Source organism: Capra hircus, chromosome 7 (assembly GCF_001704415.2).
Source record: "Capra hircus breed San Clemente chromosome 7, ASM170441v1, whole genome shotgun sequence".
Taxonomy (NCBI): domain Eukaryota; kingdom Metazoa; phylum Chordata; class Mammalia; order Artiodactyla; family Bovidae; genus Capra; species Capra hircus.
The window spans coordinates 50,575,061-50,591,506 of NC_030814.1; the positions used below are offsets into that span (position 1 = coordinate 50,575,061).

Here is a 16,446-nt window from a genome sequence, read left to right on the forward strand (position 1 = left end):
TAGAGAATATGGTCATATTTTCAGCTCATGTGTAGCAAGGATTATTAAACACAGGAAGTACATTTTTAACATTTTAGCAACATTCAAATGTTTAATCTGCATCTAAGTCTTCTAAGGCTATTAGTGCCTTTCAGTGAATGAGAATGTTTATATTTTTCCAGATGATAAGCACATTGAATAATTTCAGACTGATAAGCTTCAAGATTTTAAAAGATTAAATTCAAATCCCTCAAGTCCGTATTCAAAGCACTTACCCCAGTACCTTCTTACTCCCGACCTCTAAGCTAGGGCGCCTGCTCTCAGTTTGAATCAGGACAATACCAGTAGTGTCCTTTACACTTGTAGCATGGCCAGGATCCAGATGGTGGCAGGCTATGTCTACCCTGTGCACCACTCAACACCTATGGGTGTACCACACTACTGCTATCAAATCAACCAACCATTTGAATGAAATGAAGACACCAACACAGAAGGAAACAAGATACTGTTCCTGAAAGAACTAAAGAATCTATTTAAGGAGACAAGAAAAATTCATATAGTCAACAAAGAAACAAGGTAAAATATGAGTATGCCCGAAACATACTATTCAGATAAATGCTACTGGAATATACAGCAGAGAGGTCTGAGATTTCAGAGGGACACTGGGGTTTGCTTTGGTTTTGAAAATACACAACAGCACGTTCCCCCTCATGTTTAGCCTCCCATCCCAAACTCTTGCCCAACTCTAGCCTCTACACTTCATTTAGGGCCAAAAAAGGACTGACCTTGTCAAGAAATATTACATGATAAACATCAATCAATATGCATCTTTTATTCAATTCTCAAGAGCAATTATGAATAGCAGCTAGTAATTAATGTGTACATATACTATGTCTGGCTCTGTGTTAAATGCCCTCATATACATCAGTTATTTCTTATAGCAATCTTATGAGGGTATTATTACTAGTCTCATTTTTGCAGTTGAGGAAACTGAGGCTCAGAACAGTTAGCAATTTAAGGGGATTTGAAATGAGGTCCATTTCCAAAGCCTGCTACAAAACATGGACGATGAGTAGGTGGAAAATTTATAGTCCCTGCTCTCAGAGAACGCACACCTTCTAGCAGAAATGTCAAGACATATAAAATAAGGTCAAGGCAAGGCAACCTACTCCAGTATTCTTGCCTGGAGAATCCCATGGACCGAGGAGGCTGGTGAGCTGCAGTCCATTCAGTTGCAAAGAGTTGGTCATGAGAGAGCGACTAAGCACAGCACAATACATACACAGCACAAAACATACTCATTAAGTGCTAGAACAGTCCAAGTAAAGGGAACATGGACAAAAAAGCAGTTGTTAAGTCTGTTGGACAGGGAAGGTTTCACTGAGATGGAGTGATATTTCATATATACCAGGAAGCACATAACATTTTCCAGAAGAGTAAGTAGGTCAGTGATAAAAAGAACAAGAGTTTGAGTTGCGGTAAGGGTGTGAAAGAGGAAAGGAGGTTAAAAAGGTAGCCTGGGTCCCAGACTGTGAAAAGTTAAAAATTGCCTCTTATAGGCAGAAGAAAACCACTAGGACAGAACTACAGACTTCCCTGATGGCTCAGAGGGTAAAGCATCTGTCTGCAAGGCAGGAGACCTGGGTTTGATCCCTGGGTCAGGAAGATCCCCTGGAGAAGGAAACGGCAACTCACTCTAGTACTATTGCCTGGAAAATCCCATGGACGGAGGAGCTTGGTAGGCTACAGTCCATGGGGTCACAAAGAGTTGGACACGACTGAGTGACTTCACAATCAATCACAATCAAGATTTTCAAAGCTTTCAGCAATTGCTTTTTAGGTTGCCACAATAACCTGTGGAAATACTATAAATACCCCAAAGTTATTTTAAACTTCTTTAATTGCATTCATTCACTGAATATTTACTTAGAGCTTACTACAATGTGTTATTGTTCCTAGGTGCTAAAAGACAGTGGTTATAGTCAATATCTCTAATCTCATGGAGTTTAGTTGGGGAAAAGAAAGATTTTTAGTAAAATTATTTTTTAGTCAACAATAAAAACATCAGAAAATAATATGCAATAAAACTAAAAGAGGGTGATATAAAAGAGAATGAATTAGTGGCACTTAAATTGGTAAGGTGATCAAAAGGTTCAATAAGTCATAGAAATGTAACACACAGCATGCAGACTATATTTATTAATACTCTATTGCATATTTTAAAATTACTGATAGAAGATCTTAAAATTTCTCATCACAGTAAAAAACTGTAACTATGTGTGTGGTGATCGATGTTTACTAAACTTATTGTGATCATTTTGCAATATGTACAAATAATGTCAATTATACCTCAAGTGAAAAAAAAGATTAAGGTGGTAAGGAAAGACACCTCTGAGATTAATATTTAAGCTAAGACCTACATATCAAGAGGAAGCCAGCCATGAAAAGATGGAGGGGAGGACATTCTATGAAGAGGTAGCAGTCAGTACAACAGTTGGTGCCAGTGTGGCACATTCAAGCACAGTGTGTGAGGTGGGGAGCGGTACAAGGTGAGAACAAGCCAGATTACGCAGCACTTTATGGCCCAAATCAAGAAACTAGATTTATTCTAAGGGAGAAGGGAGCTGTCAGGAAGTTTTACAAAAGGAAGTAACATTGCCTGGTATTTGTTTTTTAAAAATTGCCCTACCTACTCTAAGAACTTATTTTACTGTAAATGCCATTAAAGCATTTAGGTAAAAAAAGGTCTGGTACAATGAGGAAAAAGAATGTAGATACACTGGGGAGATGTTTTAGAGACAGTCAACAGAACTTACTGAAGACTCCATGTTGGAGAGAGCAGGTAGGTGGTGGTATAAAGCAAAGAAAGGATAATGTCTTGGGAAAGACAGGCAAGATGACAGAGGGATAGGATGGGGAGACCACTTTCTCCCCAACAAAATCATCAAAAGATCATTTGAATGCTGAGCAACTTCCACAAAACAAATGAACACTGGTGGAGGACACCAGGCACCCAGAAAGGCTACCCATTCTCTTTGAAAGGAGATAGGACAAAATATAAAAGACAAAAAGAGAGTCAAAAGAGTTAGGGATGGAGACCCGTCCTGGGGAGGGAGTTGTTGTGAAGGAGAAGTTTCCAAATAGCAGGAAACCCTCTCACTGGAGGGTCTGTGGGCAGTTTTGGAATCTCACAGGGCAGTATCAGTTCAGTTCAGTCACTCAGTCGTGTCCAACTCTTTACAACCCCATGAATCGCAGCACGCCAGGCCTCCTTGTCCATCACCAACTCCCGGAGTTCACTCAGACTCATGTCCATCGAATCAGTGATGCCATCCAGCCATCTCACCCTCTGTCGTCCCCTTCTCCTCCTGTCCCCAATCCCTCCCAGCATCAGAGTCTTTTCCAGTGAGTCAACTCTTCGCATCAGGTGGCCAAAGTACTGGAGTTTCAGCTTTAGCATCATTCCTTCCAAGGAAATCCCAGGGCTGATCTCCTTCAGAATGGACTGGTAATAAAACCAGGAGGGGAAAAAAAAAAACCCCATAGAATATGCGCCTAAACGCAACTCCCAGTGGAGAAGTAGCCCAGACACTTGTGTCCGCCACCAGTGAGCAGGGGCTAGACAGGGAGGCTTGGGCTGCATGCTTAGGGTAAGGACCAGGCCTGAATGCCCTGAGGACAATCTGAGGGAGCTAATGTGAGACAGCAACCCAAGCTGTGGGATAGCCAGAGAGAGAGAGAGGAAAAAAGAGAGAACTTCCCCGCGAAAGTCTCTAACCTGGCCCTCTCACAGAACAAAGGATTGAAAGAATACCAAAGGAGAGCTAGCTGGCTGCATACAGCCTCCCCCCCCATCCCTCCCCATCCCCGCCCCCCTGCCAGAGGCAGAGAGGCAGGGATACAACAGCCAGAGCCGGAAGGCAAGGGGCAATCTCGGCCCCAGATACTACATCTTCCACCAAACTGTGAGCAGGCTCCCAGTTGCTAACCACGTCTCCCTAGGATCCTGGAGGACTGACATCTGCCAGTAGGGTCATAGCCTGAGATCAGCTCCCCAGAGGAGACACATAGCACATCTGAGACTGCTCTCTCGGCACACCCAGGAAACTGAGTGGCAGGGACCGGGGAGGTGATCAAGATGCACGGTCCACCTGGGACAGTGTGCTCACCAAGCACCTCGTCACCTGAGCTGTTGGGACCTGGGAAGGGCACAAAACACATGCCCAAGTGAGTCTGTGCCCTTGTGGAGTACCCAAGAACCTGAACCTGAGCAGCTTAGACCTGGGAAGTGCATAAAACGCAGGGCCAGCTTTGGACAGTATTCCTGCAGAGCAACCTGGAGTCTGAGCAGTGTAGACCCGGAAAGCACAGGCCACAGTGAGCTGGGACAAACCCAGTGCGATCCATACACCACGAGCACTCCCCACACACGCCAGTGATACTTGTTTGCAGTGTTCCTCCCTCTCCACAATTGAACAAGTGAGCCTAAATAATGAACACCTTTGCCCCTTTGTGTCAGGACAGAAATTAGACACTGAAGAGACTTACGAACAGGAAGCCAAAATAAATAAAGAGGTGGAAGTGACTCTGGAAGTGACAGGTGCAACAGATTAAAACCCTGTAGTAAACATCGACGAAGCACTGGAAGGGGCCTATAGAGACCTTGAGAAGTACAAGGGGGAAAAGGAACTACCTGAAACTGAACTGACTCCACACTGCCCACAAGAGCTCCAGAGAAATTCCTAGAAGTATTTTTATCATTATCATTAAAACAATTTTTTTAAAGTTCTTTACTATTCCTTTAATTTTCATTTTTATAACCTACTATTACCTTGCAAAAAAAAAATACCTTATTTTTAAAGCAAATTTCATATATATATTTTTTATAATTTTTGTGACTGATTTTTCTGTTTTTTTAATATTGTATTTTTGAGAGTTTAACCTCTACTCTAGATTCTTAATCTTTGCTTTTTGGTATTTGTTATCAATTTTGTACTTTTAAGAATCTAATCTTCAGTATCCATTTCCACTTGGGGGTGTGATTACTGGCTTGATTGCTCTCTCCCCTTTCGACTCTCCCTTTTCTCCTCTACATCACCTCTATCTCCTCCCTCTCCCTTCTCTTCTCTACTTAACTCTGTGAATCTCTGGGTGTTCCGGGTTGTGGAGAACACTTAGGGAACTGATTACTGGCTAGACTGCTCTCTCCCGTTTTGACTCCCTGTCTTCTCCTCCTGGTCACATCTACCTCCTTCCTCCCTCTTCTCTTCTCCATGTAACTCTGAACCTCTCTGGGTGTCCCTCACTGTGGAAAATTATTTCACCATTAACCTAGATGTTTTATCATCTTTGCTATAGGGATGGAGAAGTCTTGAGGCTATTTTAAGAACAAGACTGAAAGCCAGAGGTAGGAGGCTTAAATCCGAAACTTGAGAACACCAGAGAACTCCTGATTCCAGGGAACATTAATAGACAAGAGCTCATCCCAAACCCTCCATACCTACACTGAAACCCAAGCTCCACCCAAGAGCCAACAAGTTCCAGAGCAACTCATACCACACTAATTCTCTAGCAACACAGGAACATAGCCCTGAGCATTAAAACACGGGCTGCCCTAAGCCTTGCCAAATCCATAGACACTTCAAAACTCACTACTAGACACTTCACTGCACTCTAGAGAAAAGAGATCCAGCTCTACCCACCAGAACACAGAAGCAAGCTCCCCTAACCAGGAGAGCTTGACAAGCCACTAGTCCAATCCCACCCACAGGGAGCAAGATCCACAATAAAGAGGAATCATAAACTTCCAGCCTACAGAAAGGCCACCCCAAACACAGCAATCTAAACAAAGTGAAAAGGCAGAGAAATATTCAACAGGTAAAGGAACATAATAAATGCCCACCAAATCAAACAAAAGAGGAAATAGGGAGTCTACCTGAAAAAGAATTCAGAATAATGATAGTAAAGATGATCCCAAATCTTGAAAACAAAATGGAGTTACAGATAAATAGACTAGAGATAAGGATTGAGAAGATACAAGAAATGTTTAACAAGGACCTAGAAGAAATAACAGAGTCAATCATTAGTGAATAATACAATAACTGAGATCACAAGCACTCTGGAGGGAACAAACAGTAGAATAACTGAGGCAGAAGATAGGATAAGTGAGGCGGAAGATAGAATAAATGAAGCAGAGAGGAAAAAAGAAAAAAGACTTAAAAAAAATGAGGACAACTTCAGAGACCTCTGGGAAAATGTTAAACACCCTAACATTCAATCAGATGTCTGAGAAGAAGACAAAAAGAAAGGGTATGAGAAAAAACTTGAGGAGATAATAGTTAAAAATTTCCCTAAAATGGGGAAGGAAATAGCCACCCAAGCCCAAGAAACCCAGAGTGTCCCAAACAGGATAAACCTAAGGTGAAACACCCCAAGACACATATTATTCAAATGAATGAAGATCAAACACAAAAAGCAAATATTAAAAGCAGCAAGGGAAAAGCAACAAATAACACACAAGGGGATCCCCATAAGGGTAGCAGCTGATCTTTCAATAGAAACTCTTCAGGTCAGAAGGGAATGGCAGGACATACTTAAAGTCATGAAAGAGAAAAATCTACAACCCAGATTACTATACTCAGCAAGGATCTCATTCAAATATGAAGGAGAAATCAAAAGCTTTACAGACAAGCAAAAGCTGAGAGAATTCAACACCACCAAACCAGCTCTTTAACAATTGCTAAAGGATCTTCTCTAGAGAGGAAACACAGAAAAGGTTTATTACAAACTCAAACCCAAAACAACAAAGTAAATGGCAATGGAATCATACTTATCAATAATAACTTTAAATGTAAATGGGCTGAAGGCCCCAACCAAAAGACAAGGACAGGCTGAACAGATACAAAAACAAGACCCCTATATATTCTGTCTGCAAGAGACCCACCTCAAAACAAGGGACACATACAGACTGAAAGTGAAGGGCTGGAAAAAGATATTTCATGCAAATGGAGACCAAAAGAAAGCAGGAGTAGTAATACTCATATCAGATAAAACAAACTTTGAAATAAAGGCCATGAAAAGAGATAAAGAAGGACCCTACATAATGATGAAAGGATCAATCTGAGAAGAAGATATAACAATTATAAATATATATGCACCCAACATAGGTGCACTGCAACATGTAAGGCAAATGTTAACAAGTATGAAAGGGGAAATTAATAATTAACATGTTAATAGTGGGAGACTTTAATATGCCACTCACACCTATGGACAAATCAACCAAACAGGAAATTAGGAAGGAAACACAAACTTTAAATGATACAGTTAGATCTACTTTATATCTGTAAGACATTTCACCCCCAAACAATGAACACAGAACATTCTCCAGGATAGATCACATCCTGGGCCATAAATCTAGCCTTGGTAAATTCAAAGACACTGAAATCATTTCAAGCATCTTTTCTGATCACAATGCAGTAAGATTAGAGGTCAACTACAGGAAAAAACTATTAAAAATACAAAAATATGGAGGCTGAACAACACGCTTCTGAATAACCAACAAATCATGGAAGAAATCAAAATATGCATAGAAACGAATGAAAATGAAAACACGGCAACCCAAAACCAGTGGGATTCAGTAAAAGCAGTGCTAAGGAAAAGGTTCATAGCAATACAAGCTTACCTCAAGAAACAAGAGAAAAATCAAATAAATAACCTAACTTTATACCTAAAGCAACCAGAAAAAGAAGAAATGAGGAACCCCAGGGTTAGCAGAAGGAAAGAAATAATAAGAATTAGGACAGAAATAAATGCAAAAGAAACAAAAGAGACTATAGCAAAAATCAACAAAACTAAAAGCTCGTTCTTTGACAAGATAAATAAAATAGACAAACCATTAGCCAAATTCATCAAGAAAAATAGGGAGAAGAATCAAATCAACAAAATTAGAAATGAAAATGGAGAAATCACAACAGATAACACAAAGGATCATAAGAGACTACTATCAGCAACCACATGACAATAAAAAGGACAACTTGGAAGAAATGGATGAATTCTTAGAAAAGTACAACCTTCCAAAACTGAACCAGGAAGAAATAGAAAATCTTAACAGACCAATCACAAGCATGGAAATCGAAACTGTAATAAAAAATCTTCCAACAAACAAAAGCCCAGGACCAGATGGCTTCACAGGTGAATTCTACCAAAAATTTAGAGAAGAGCTAACACCTATCCTACTCAAACTCTTTCAGAAAACTGCAGAGGAAAGTAAACTGCCAAACTCATTCTGAGGCCACTATCACCCTAATACCAAAACCAGACAAAGATGCCAAAAAAAGAGAAAACTACAGGCCAGTATCACTGATGAATGCAGATCCAAAAGTCCTCAAAAAATTCTAGCAAACAGAATCCAACAACATATTAAAAAGATCATACGTTATGACCAAGTGGGCTTTATCCCAGGGATGCAAGGATTCTTCAATATTCACAAATCAATCAATGTAATACACCACATCAACAAATTGAAAGATAAAAACCATCTGATTATCTTAATAGATGCAGATAAAACCCTCCAGAAAGCAGGCACAGAAGGAAAACACCTCAACATAATAAAAGCCATATATGATAAAACCACAGCAAACATTATCCTCAATGGAGAAAAACTGAAAGCATTCCCCCTAAAGTCAGGAACAAGACAAGGGTACCCACTCTCACCACTACTATTCAACATAGTTTTGGAAGTTTTAGCCACAGCAATCAGAGAAGAAAAAGAAGAGGAATCCAAATTGGAAAAGAAGAAGTAAAACTCTCTTTGCAGATGACATTATCCTCTACATAGAAAACCGTAAATACACCACCAGAAAATTACTAGAGCTAATCAATGAATATAGTAAAGTTGTAGGATATAAAATTAATACACAGAAATCCCTTGCATTCCTATACAGTAACAGAAAAAACAGAAAGAGAAATTAAGGAAACAATTCCATTCACCATTGCGAGGAAAATAATGAATCAATCTAGCTAAAGAAACAAAAAAGACCTATATATAGAAAACACTGATGAAAGAAATCAAAGATGACACAAATAGTTGAAGAAATATACCATGTTGATGGATCAGAAGAATCAATGTAGTGAAAATAAGTATAAACCCAAAGCAATCTATAGATCAATGCAATCCCTATCAAGATACCAACAGTATTTTTCACAGAACTAGAAAAAGTAATTTCACAATTTGTATGAAAATACAAAAAACTTCAAATAGCCAAAGCAACCTTGAGAAAGAAGAATGCAACTGGAGGAATCAGCTTGCCTGACTTCAGACTACACTACAAAGCTACAGTCATCAAGACAGTATGGTACTGGCACAAAGACAGAAATATAGATCAATGGAACAAAATAGAAAGCCCAGAGATAAATCTATGCACCTATGGACACCTTATCTTTGACAAAGGAGGCAAGAATATACAACAGAATAAAAACAATCTCTTTAACAAGTGGTTTTGGGAAAACTGGTCGACCACTTGTAAAAGAATGAAACTAGAATACTTTCTAAAGCCATATACAAAATAAACTCAAAATGGATTAAAGATCTAAATGTTAGACCAGAAACTATAAAACTCCTAGAGGAAAACAGGAAAAACACTCTCTGACATAAATCATAGCAGGATCCTTTTAAGCAAAAATAAACAAATAGGACCTAATTAAACTTAAAAGCTTTTGCACAATGAAGGAAACTATAAGCAAGATGAAAAGACAGCCTTCCGAATGGGAGAAAATAACAGTAAACCAAGCTACTGACAAAGAATTAATTTCAAAAATATACAAGCAGTTTATGTAGCTCAATAACAGAAAAATAAATGACCCAATCAAAAAATGGGCCAAAGAATCAAACAGACATTTCTCCAAAGAAGACATATAGATGGCTAATCAACAAATGAAAAGATGTTCAACATCACTCATTATCAGAAAAATGCAAATCAAAACCACAAGAGGTACCATCTCACACCGGTGAGAATGGCTGCCATCAAAAAGTCTACAAACAATAAATGTTGGAGAAGATGCAGAGAAAAGGGAACCCTCTTACACTGTTGGTGGGAATGCAAACTAGTACAGCCACTATGGAGAACAGTGTGGAGATTCCTTAAAAAACTGGAAACAGAACTGCCATACGACTCAACAATCCCACTGCTGGGCATACACACTGAGGAAACCAGAACTTAAAGAGACACATGTACCCCAGTGTTCATCGCAGCACTGTTTATAATAGCTAGGACACAGAAGCATCCTAGATGTCCACTGGCAGAAAATGGTTAAGAAAGCTGTGGTACATGTACACAATGGGATATTACTCAGCTATTAAAAAGAACACATTTGAATCAGTTCTAATGAGGTGGATGAAACTGAAGCCTATTATACAGAATTAAGTCAGAAAGAAAAACAACAATACAGTATACTAATGCATATATATGGAGTTTAGAAAGATGGTAACAATGACCCTATATGCGAGACAGCAAAAGGGTCACAGATATAAAGAACAGACTTTTGGAGTCTGTGGGAGAAGCCAAGGGTGGAATGATTTGAGAGAATAGCACTGAAGCATGTCTATTGCCGTATGTGAAATAGATCACCAGTCCAAGTTCGATACATGAAACAGGGCACTCAATGCCGGTGCACTGGGACAACCCTGAGGGATGGGATGGGGAGGGAGGGAGGTGGGAGGGGGGTTCAAGATGGGGGACACATGTACACCCATGACTGAGTCATGTCAATGTATGGCAAAAACCACTACAATACTGTAATGTAATTAGCTTTCAATTAAAATAAATAATTAAAAAAAGAAAAGAAAGGATAATATCTCAATAGATGTCTCTGGTAATTAAATGAGATGATGGTACTTTGGGGCTAGGGAAGTTGTAAGTGATTCTTGGTTTTGATTTTTTTGTTTCAAAGTATTTTACCATTGGGAAGTACATCTTTTTCAGAACAATTTTAACTTACAGAAACTACGTAAGCTATCTTTTAATCAAATATCAATGCTTACCAAACATTCTGTTCAGGTGAAATGTTTCAGTTATTAAAAAAAATACTGTTACCTAATATAACCATAAACCTTGATGGAGCTGACCTAGTTTTACAGATACATTAACTGGTCTCTTTTACATATAAATTTGAGAACCACTGTCCAGAATAAATGCTGCAGAGCAGTTTCACTTAGTTGCTAATTTGCAGCGGTGGTAGTGAGGGAATGGAGTGGCACCCCACTTTTGAAAGCAATAAATACATGGGATTTATTTTAAATCCAGATAGAAAAACAGTTAATGATATATAAATAAAACTACGCTTTACAGTTATAATTACTTCAAAAGTAATCATATGTAAATAACTTGGCAAAATGCTTTAACAATTACAGAGGCATGATTTTGACAGATGGTAATATTGCTAGACAATGAGAATTGTTAAAAAATATGGATATCTCCTGTTTTACAGTGCTGCAAAATGAAGGTAATGAACTGAGATTTTCAGTTAACATAAAATGAAAGTGAAAGTGAAGTTGCTCAGTCGTGTCCAACTCTTTGCAACCCCGTGGACTATAGCCAGCCAGGCTCCTCTGTCCATGGGACTCTCCAGGCAAGAATACTGGAGTGGGTTGCCATTTCCTTCTCCAGGGGATCTTCCCAACACAGGGATTGAACCCGGGTCTCCTGCATTGCAGGCAGACACTTTATCCTCTGAGCCACCAGGGAAGCTAAGTAGTTCACAATAAAGCGTTCTAAATCTGTTTAACAGTTTTGGAAGTGCAAATCTAAGATAATATCCATAACCAAATTATTGAATCTTGGTAAATTTAACAGTACTCTGTATAACAATGAAAACATATTTTTGTTGGAGTCATCTATTACTTTCATGATAATTTTCACTAAAAAAACACCATATTTTATGTCAGTGGTTTATTAGCAAAGACACTTAACTTATATAAATTAAATGGCCTTTAAAATTTTACAGTGCCCTTCTCTGACAGGCAATTATTTCATGCAAGCTGATTAAGTTAAATACAACAAGGCAACAGAGTGAGTGAATCTACTTCATTCTAGCACTAATCCAAAAGTTCATTCATGAAAAGTTCTAAAATTCTACAGTAAGTAAAGTCGACATGTGAATATCAGTTTCAAACTAATGTTTAAAATATTGTTATGTTGGTACTTAAGGAGTACAAGCATTAATATTAGTCATTTCAACTAACATTCATTCCTCATGATCCCTTTTATTTTTAATCCCTATGTTTTTTTTTTTAATCCCAATTTATGGGTTTTTTTAAATCCCTCTTTATGGTTTTTTTTTTTTTTTTTCTGTTGTTTCTTTTACCTGAATTTTTTGTACTTCTAGTTTTGATCAACAGTCACATGCCCTTTCTCCAGGTCTTTTTTCTTTGGTTGTGTCTTGTGGCTTGTGGGTGCCATCCAAGAATGGAACCTGGGCCAAGGCAGTGAAAGTGCTGAGTCCTAACCACCAGACCGCCAGGGAATTCCCCACGTCCTTATTTTTTATTTAAAAGAATTAACCTGACACGTGGGTAATAATAAATACACATAAATATAGCATGAAGTTGGAAGGACCCATGGAGCCTAATGTTTCATGCCAATATTCACTTCTCTAAAATCCTGCCACCATCTTTGGTATTCTTAGGTTTCCTCTTGTTGAGGCTGTTGAGTTCCTCAATCTTGGCATTTTTGTCACTAACTCCTTAACTTCTCAGCATTTGAAGATAACACATTTGATAAATTTGGTACCTCAAGTTATTTCTTTTGTAATTATATCTCATATCTATTGAACCTTAATTTCAAATGTCAGTGGACTTAAGTTTCATTGTTCTTAAATTGAATGCAGTATTCTTGCATATGTTTTGGTTCACGCTGCATCAATATATGACTTAACAATGAAAGGCATCCCCTATTCTATACCAAGAAGCCAATGGCCATGTAACTTTCTAGTGGATTCTATACTCTGTCTAGTACATCAGCTCCAAACACAACTGGGTTCGTAGGATTTGGGGAGTGCTGCACTTCAAGTGCTGCCCCAGTTTCCTACAGATGGTCAGTGTTTTCTGAAGTCCAGATCTTTGTGATGGCACACAAGGACAAGAAGGCAAAGAAACAACAGCAGACTCCACACTCCACTCCTTAACCCCTAGCACTTACTGGCTCTGTACTTTTTTTGTGTGTTTTAGGAGAGATTTAGCCAGAAGTTTGAAATGCCTAAAAGTACTCCTGTGGAAATCAGAAGTATGAAGTTGGATATAACTGCAATTACTTTAAAAAACAGAAATATCAAAGCTGAAAATAAAGGTTTAGAATTCAACTGTATATAGTTGGCACTGAAGCCATGAGACTGGATAAGCTTATAGAAAGAAAAAGGGAGAGAAGGACAAGAGTGGAGGACAGGAGGTGGTACAAGTGAAGGAACCTGAGGAGGCATGTCCAGTGAGATAGGAGGACAAATCAGGAAAATGGTTTCAGAAAGGCCAAGAGAAACAGATACCTCAGGAAGATAGAAGTGGACAACAGTGACCAATGCAGCTGAGATGAGATGTCAGAGAAGATGCAAGTGGAGAAAAGATCACTAGCCTTTATACAAGAGCCACTGGTGACTTTGCCAAGAGCCAAAATGGAGCGTTCTCTATAGAGAGAAGAACATGTAGGGTAGGGAAGTGAAGACAATGCCTACAAATGAGTCTTAGGTCAGGACCTGCATATACAGAGTGATCTTAAAGGAAATTATACACAGAATACTTTCGTTATGAAAGTAATGAACACACCGGGGCATCCTATTTTCATTAATTAATCTGTCCAAGAGAATAAGGGGCAACAACCAAAAAAGTGGCTTAAAGAGATTCCTTTTCCAGTTCTTAAGTGTCAACTGAGAAACTGGACCATCTGTAAGGAAACAATTTCACTCCATTCTCACTCATTAATATGGGCAGATGAAGCCTAATAACACATGGGGTGGCAGAGAGCAGGACTTCAGTCAGTATCAAAGAACTGGATGGATAGTTACATAAGCGAAATCCCATAGGTCCTTATTAGCTCATGTGCTTAATTTTCTGGGTGGTTTTGAAGACTTAATGGTGAGAAGTATGTGAAGGGTTTCCAACATAATGTCTAGCACACGTCTGGTATTCATTTTTCCAATTCCTGGTACATCCAAAAATTGTCTCCACACTCAAGTTCAATGGTGAGAGAGAATATCTATTGTTTAGCAAGATACTGAAAGATGCTTCTTCACCCAAATCCTGACAGCTAAATCTCCATTCAGCCAGGCTTCTCAGGCTCACCGCACCTAATTCTCATGGCATCTGAGTCCTTCCCTTTCTGTAAGTACCTCCAATAGATTCTATGGACAAGAGGCATCACAAAGACAACTTTGAAACAAGCAAGCAGACAGGCCAACTCCATCCACCCACCAGCTGCTCTGGTAGCGAGGTTCCCCAGTGTGCAAAGTGACACACCGAAATGGGGCAGGAGACAGAAGAGTCAGAGAAACAGGCCCCAAAGGAAAAATCATCTCTATCTGGAGCTCACAAAAGATCTGGGTTACCGTCGGCTGCAAACTGCTGCTCTCCTGGCTGCAAGTCTTGCCGGAAGTCATTCTCCTCATCTGAGTCATCTGGGTGATGGTGATTGTTGTCGTGGATGTTGGCATTATTCTGGGCATTATTATCATTGTCATTGTTGGAGTTCTGATTGCTAACAAGGGCCGAGGAAACCCCAATTCCTGTGCCTGCACTCAGACCAACCCGAGCACAGCCCTGAAGCAAGACGAAACCACAAGCTTATTAATTTGGATTAGAATAAAACACTAGTTTTAATATTCCTTCATTTCATCTTTACATAGAATACTTATATAGCACTTTATGAAATACTTTCACCTATTCATAAAGAACCTCATTTAAGACCCACAACACCTCAAGCAAGACAAAGTTATTAGTCTTGATTTACAGATGATGACATGCACAATGGGAAGGGATCTGCCCAACAGTGCATGACCAGTATGTGGTACAGCCGAGACTTGAAACCCAATAATTTGTCCTCAAGCCCTGAGCTTTCCCTACTATATAGCACTGCTGAACTTTCCCTACTATATGGCACTGCTTCAACAGTGAGGGTATAGCCATTAAGAATTGACAAGAGAGAACCTAATTCATTGAAACATTAAGTTTCTATTACAATAAGTTAAGATTCTACATACATTAAGAAGTTTTAAAATAACACTTTGTACAACTGGGCAACTTCAGATTTCCCCAGATATGCAACTGAATAGAAAAAGTAGCAGCAAAAGAAAACATCCAAAATAAGTTCCGAATCCTTACTTGTATTTTGGGTTCCTAATTAGAGATCTAATCTTTCAACTAACTACTCTAGGTAATAATTTTTGGTTTAGCTCAGATTTCCACCTTTGCTCTTATCTTAACTTTATAAACCTGATGGAGACAGCTTTCCACTTACTTTTTTCTTTATCTGGAAGCCCCTTAGTATTCACTCACAAGAACATATGGCCATCCATTATTATAACCTTTATGCCTTCCTTCACTGAGGCTGGCGGTAAAAAGTCATATTATATCATTTGTAAAGGCATATCATTAGGGAAAAAAATTACTTAGGTTGTTTTCTTGATTACAAAACTCTCTCAAATGTGACTTACTTTGGGTGGTTCACGAAACATTTGGTCCAGTGAAATAAACTCCAGGCTGGGCAACAATTCAATAAACTGGCCGAAGGAGTCCAGCTTCAAAGCATGGCAACGCACTAAGTTGATATCAACCAATCGAGTCCACCTTGAGTGGTCTGTTGAAGAAATGACATGGCCAGAGAAAATATGTAACTAACACTTCCTCCATTACTCATGAATTTTGCCATAGGTCACAAAGACTTTCAAACCCATTTTCTTTGTGTAAATTTTATCTTATTTCATGATCTCTACCACTTAATGACTCTAAACTATGTTGTCTCCTTACCCAATTTTACGAGAACCAGATGGATTGGAAATCATTAACTTGAAAGTAAGTCTGTCTTCGTTTAAATGTGATTCACTTAAAACCTACATGCCTATTTAACAACAGGACACTAGTTAAAAGAAATGTTGGTGTATTCCTTTAATAAAACATTATGCAGCTACTAAAAGAATGAAGAACTGAATAAGCTTGCTAATATGGAGAGCTCTTCAAAATATTCTCAGTGCAAAATACAAGTTACAGGACAATGTATATACATAGTAAGGTCCTTCTGTATACATAAATCATTTTTAAATGCTATACATGTATAGGCTGCAAATGCACAAAATAACCTGTCCAGAAGAACATACAAGAAACCATTGATGGTGGTTACCTTTGAGAAGAGGAGGCCTTTCATTTTGTACCTTTCTGTACTGTTTGATACTGTTTATCAAGTACATGTATTACTTTTAGTTTTTAAGTGT

The 16,446-nt window shown here is 38.8% G+C and overlaps 1 protein-coding gene across 4 annotated transcripts in view; it reads right to left on the minus strand.

The window, feature by feature from the left end:
* Positions 1-16,446, minus strand: part of FBXO38 (F-box protein 38) — a 66,942-nt gene that overhangs the window by 17,181 nt on the left and 33,315 nt on the right. For all 4 annotated transcript variants that reach the window (XM_005683138.2, XM_005683137.2, XM_005683134.3 and 1 more), the window contains 2 exons: positions 15,673-15,815; positions 14,569-14,779 (listed from right to left, as the gene is read on the minus strand). In XM_005683138.2, coding sequence (XP_005683195.1) covers positions 14,569-14,779; positions 15,673-15,815 — 354 coding nt within the window. The remainder of the gene's footprint in view (positions 1-14,568; positions 14,780-15,672; positions 15,816-16,446) is intronic.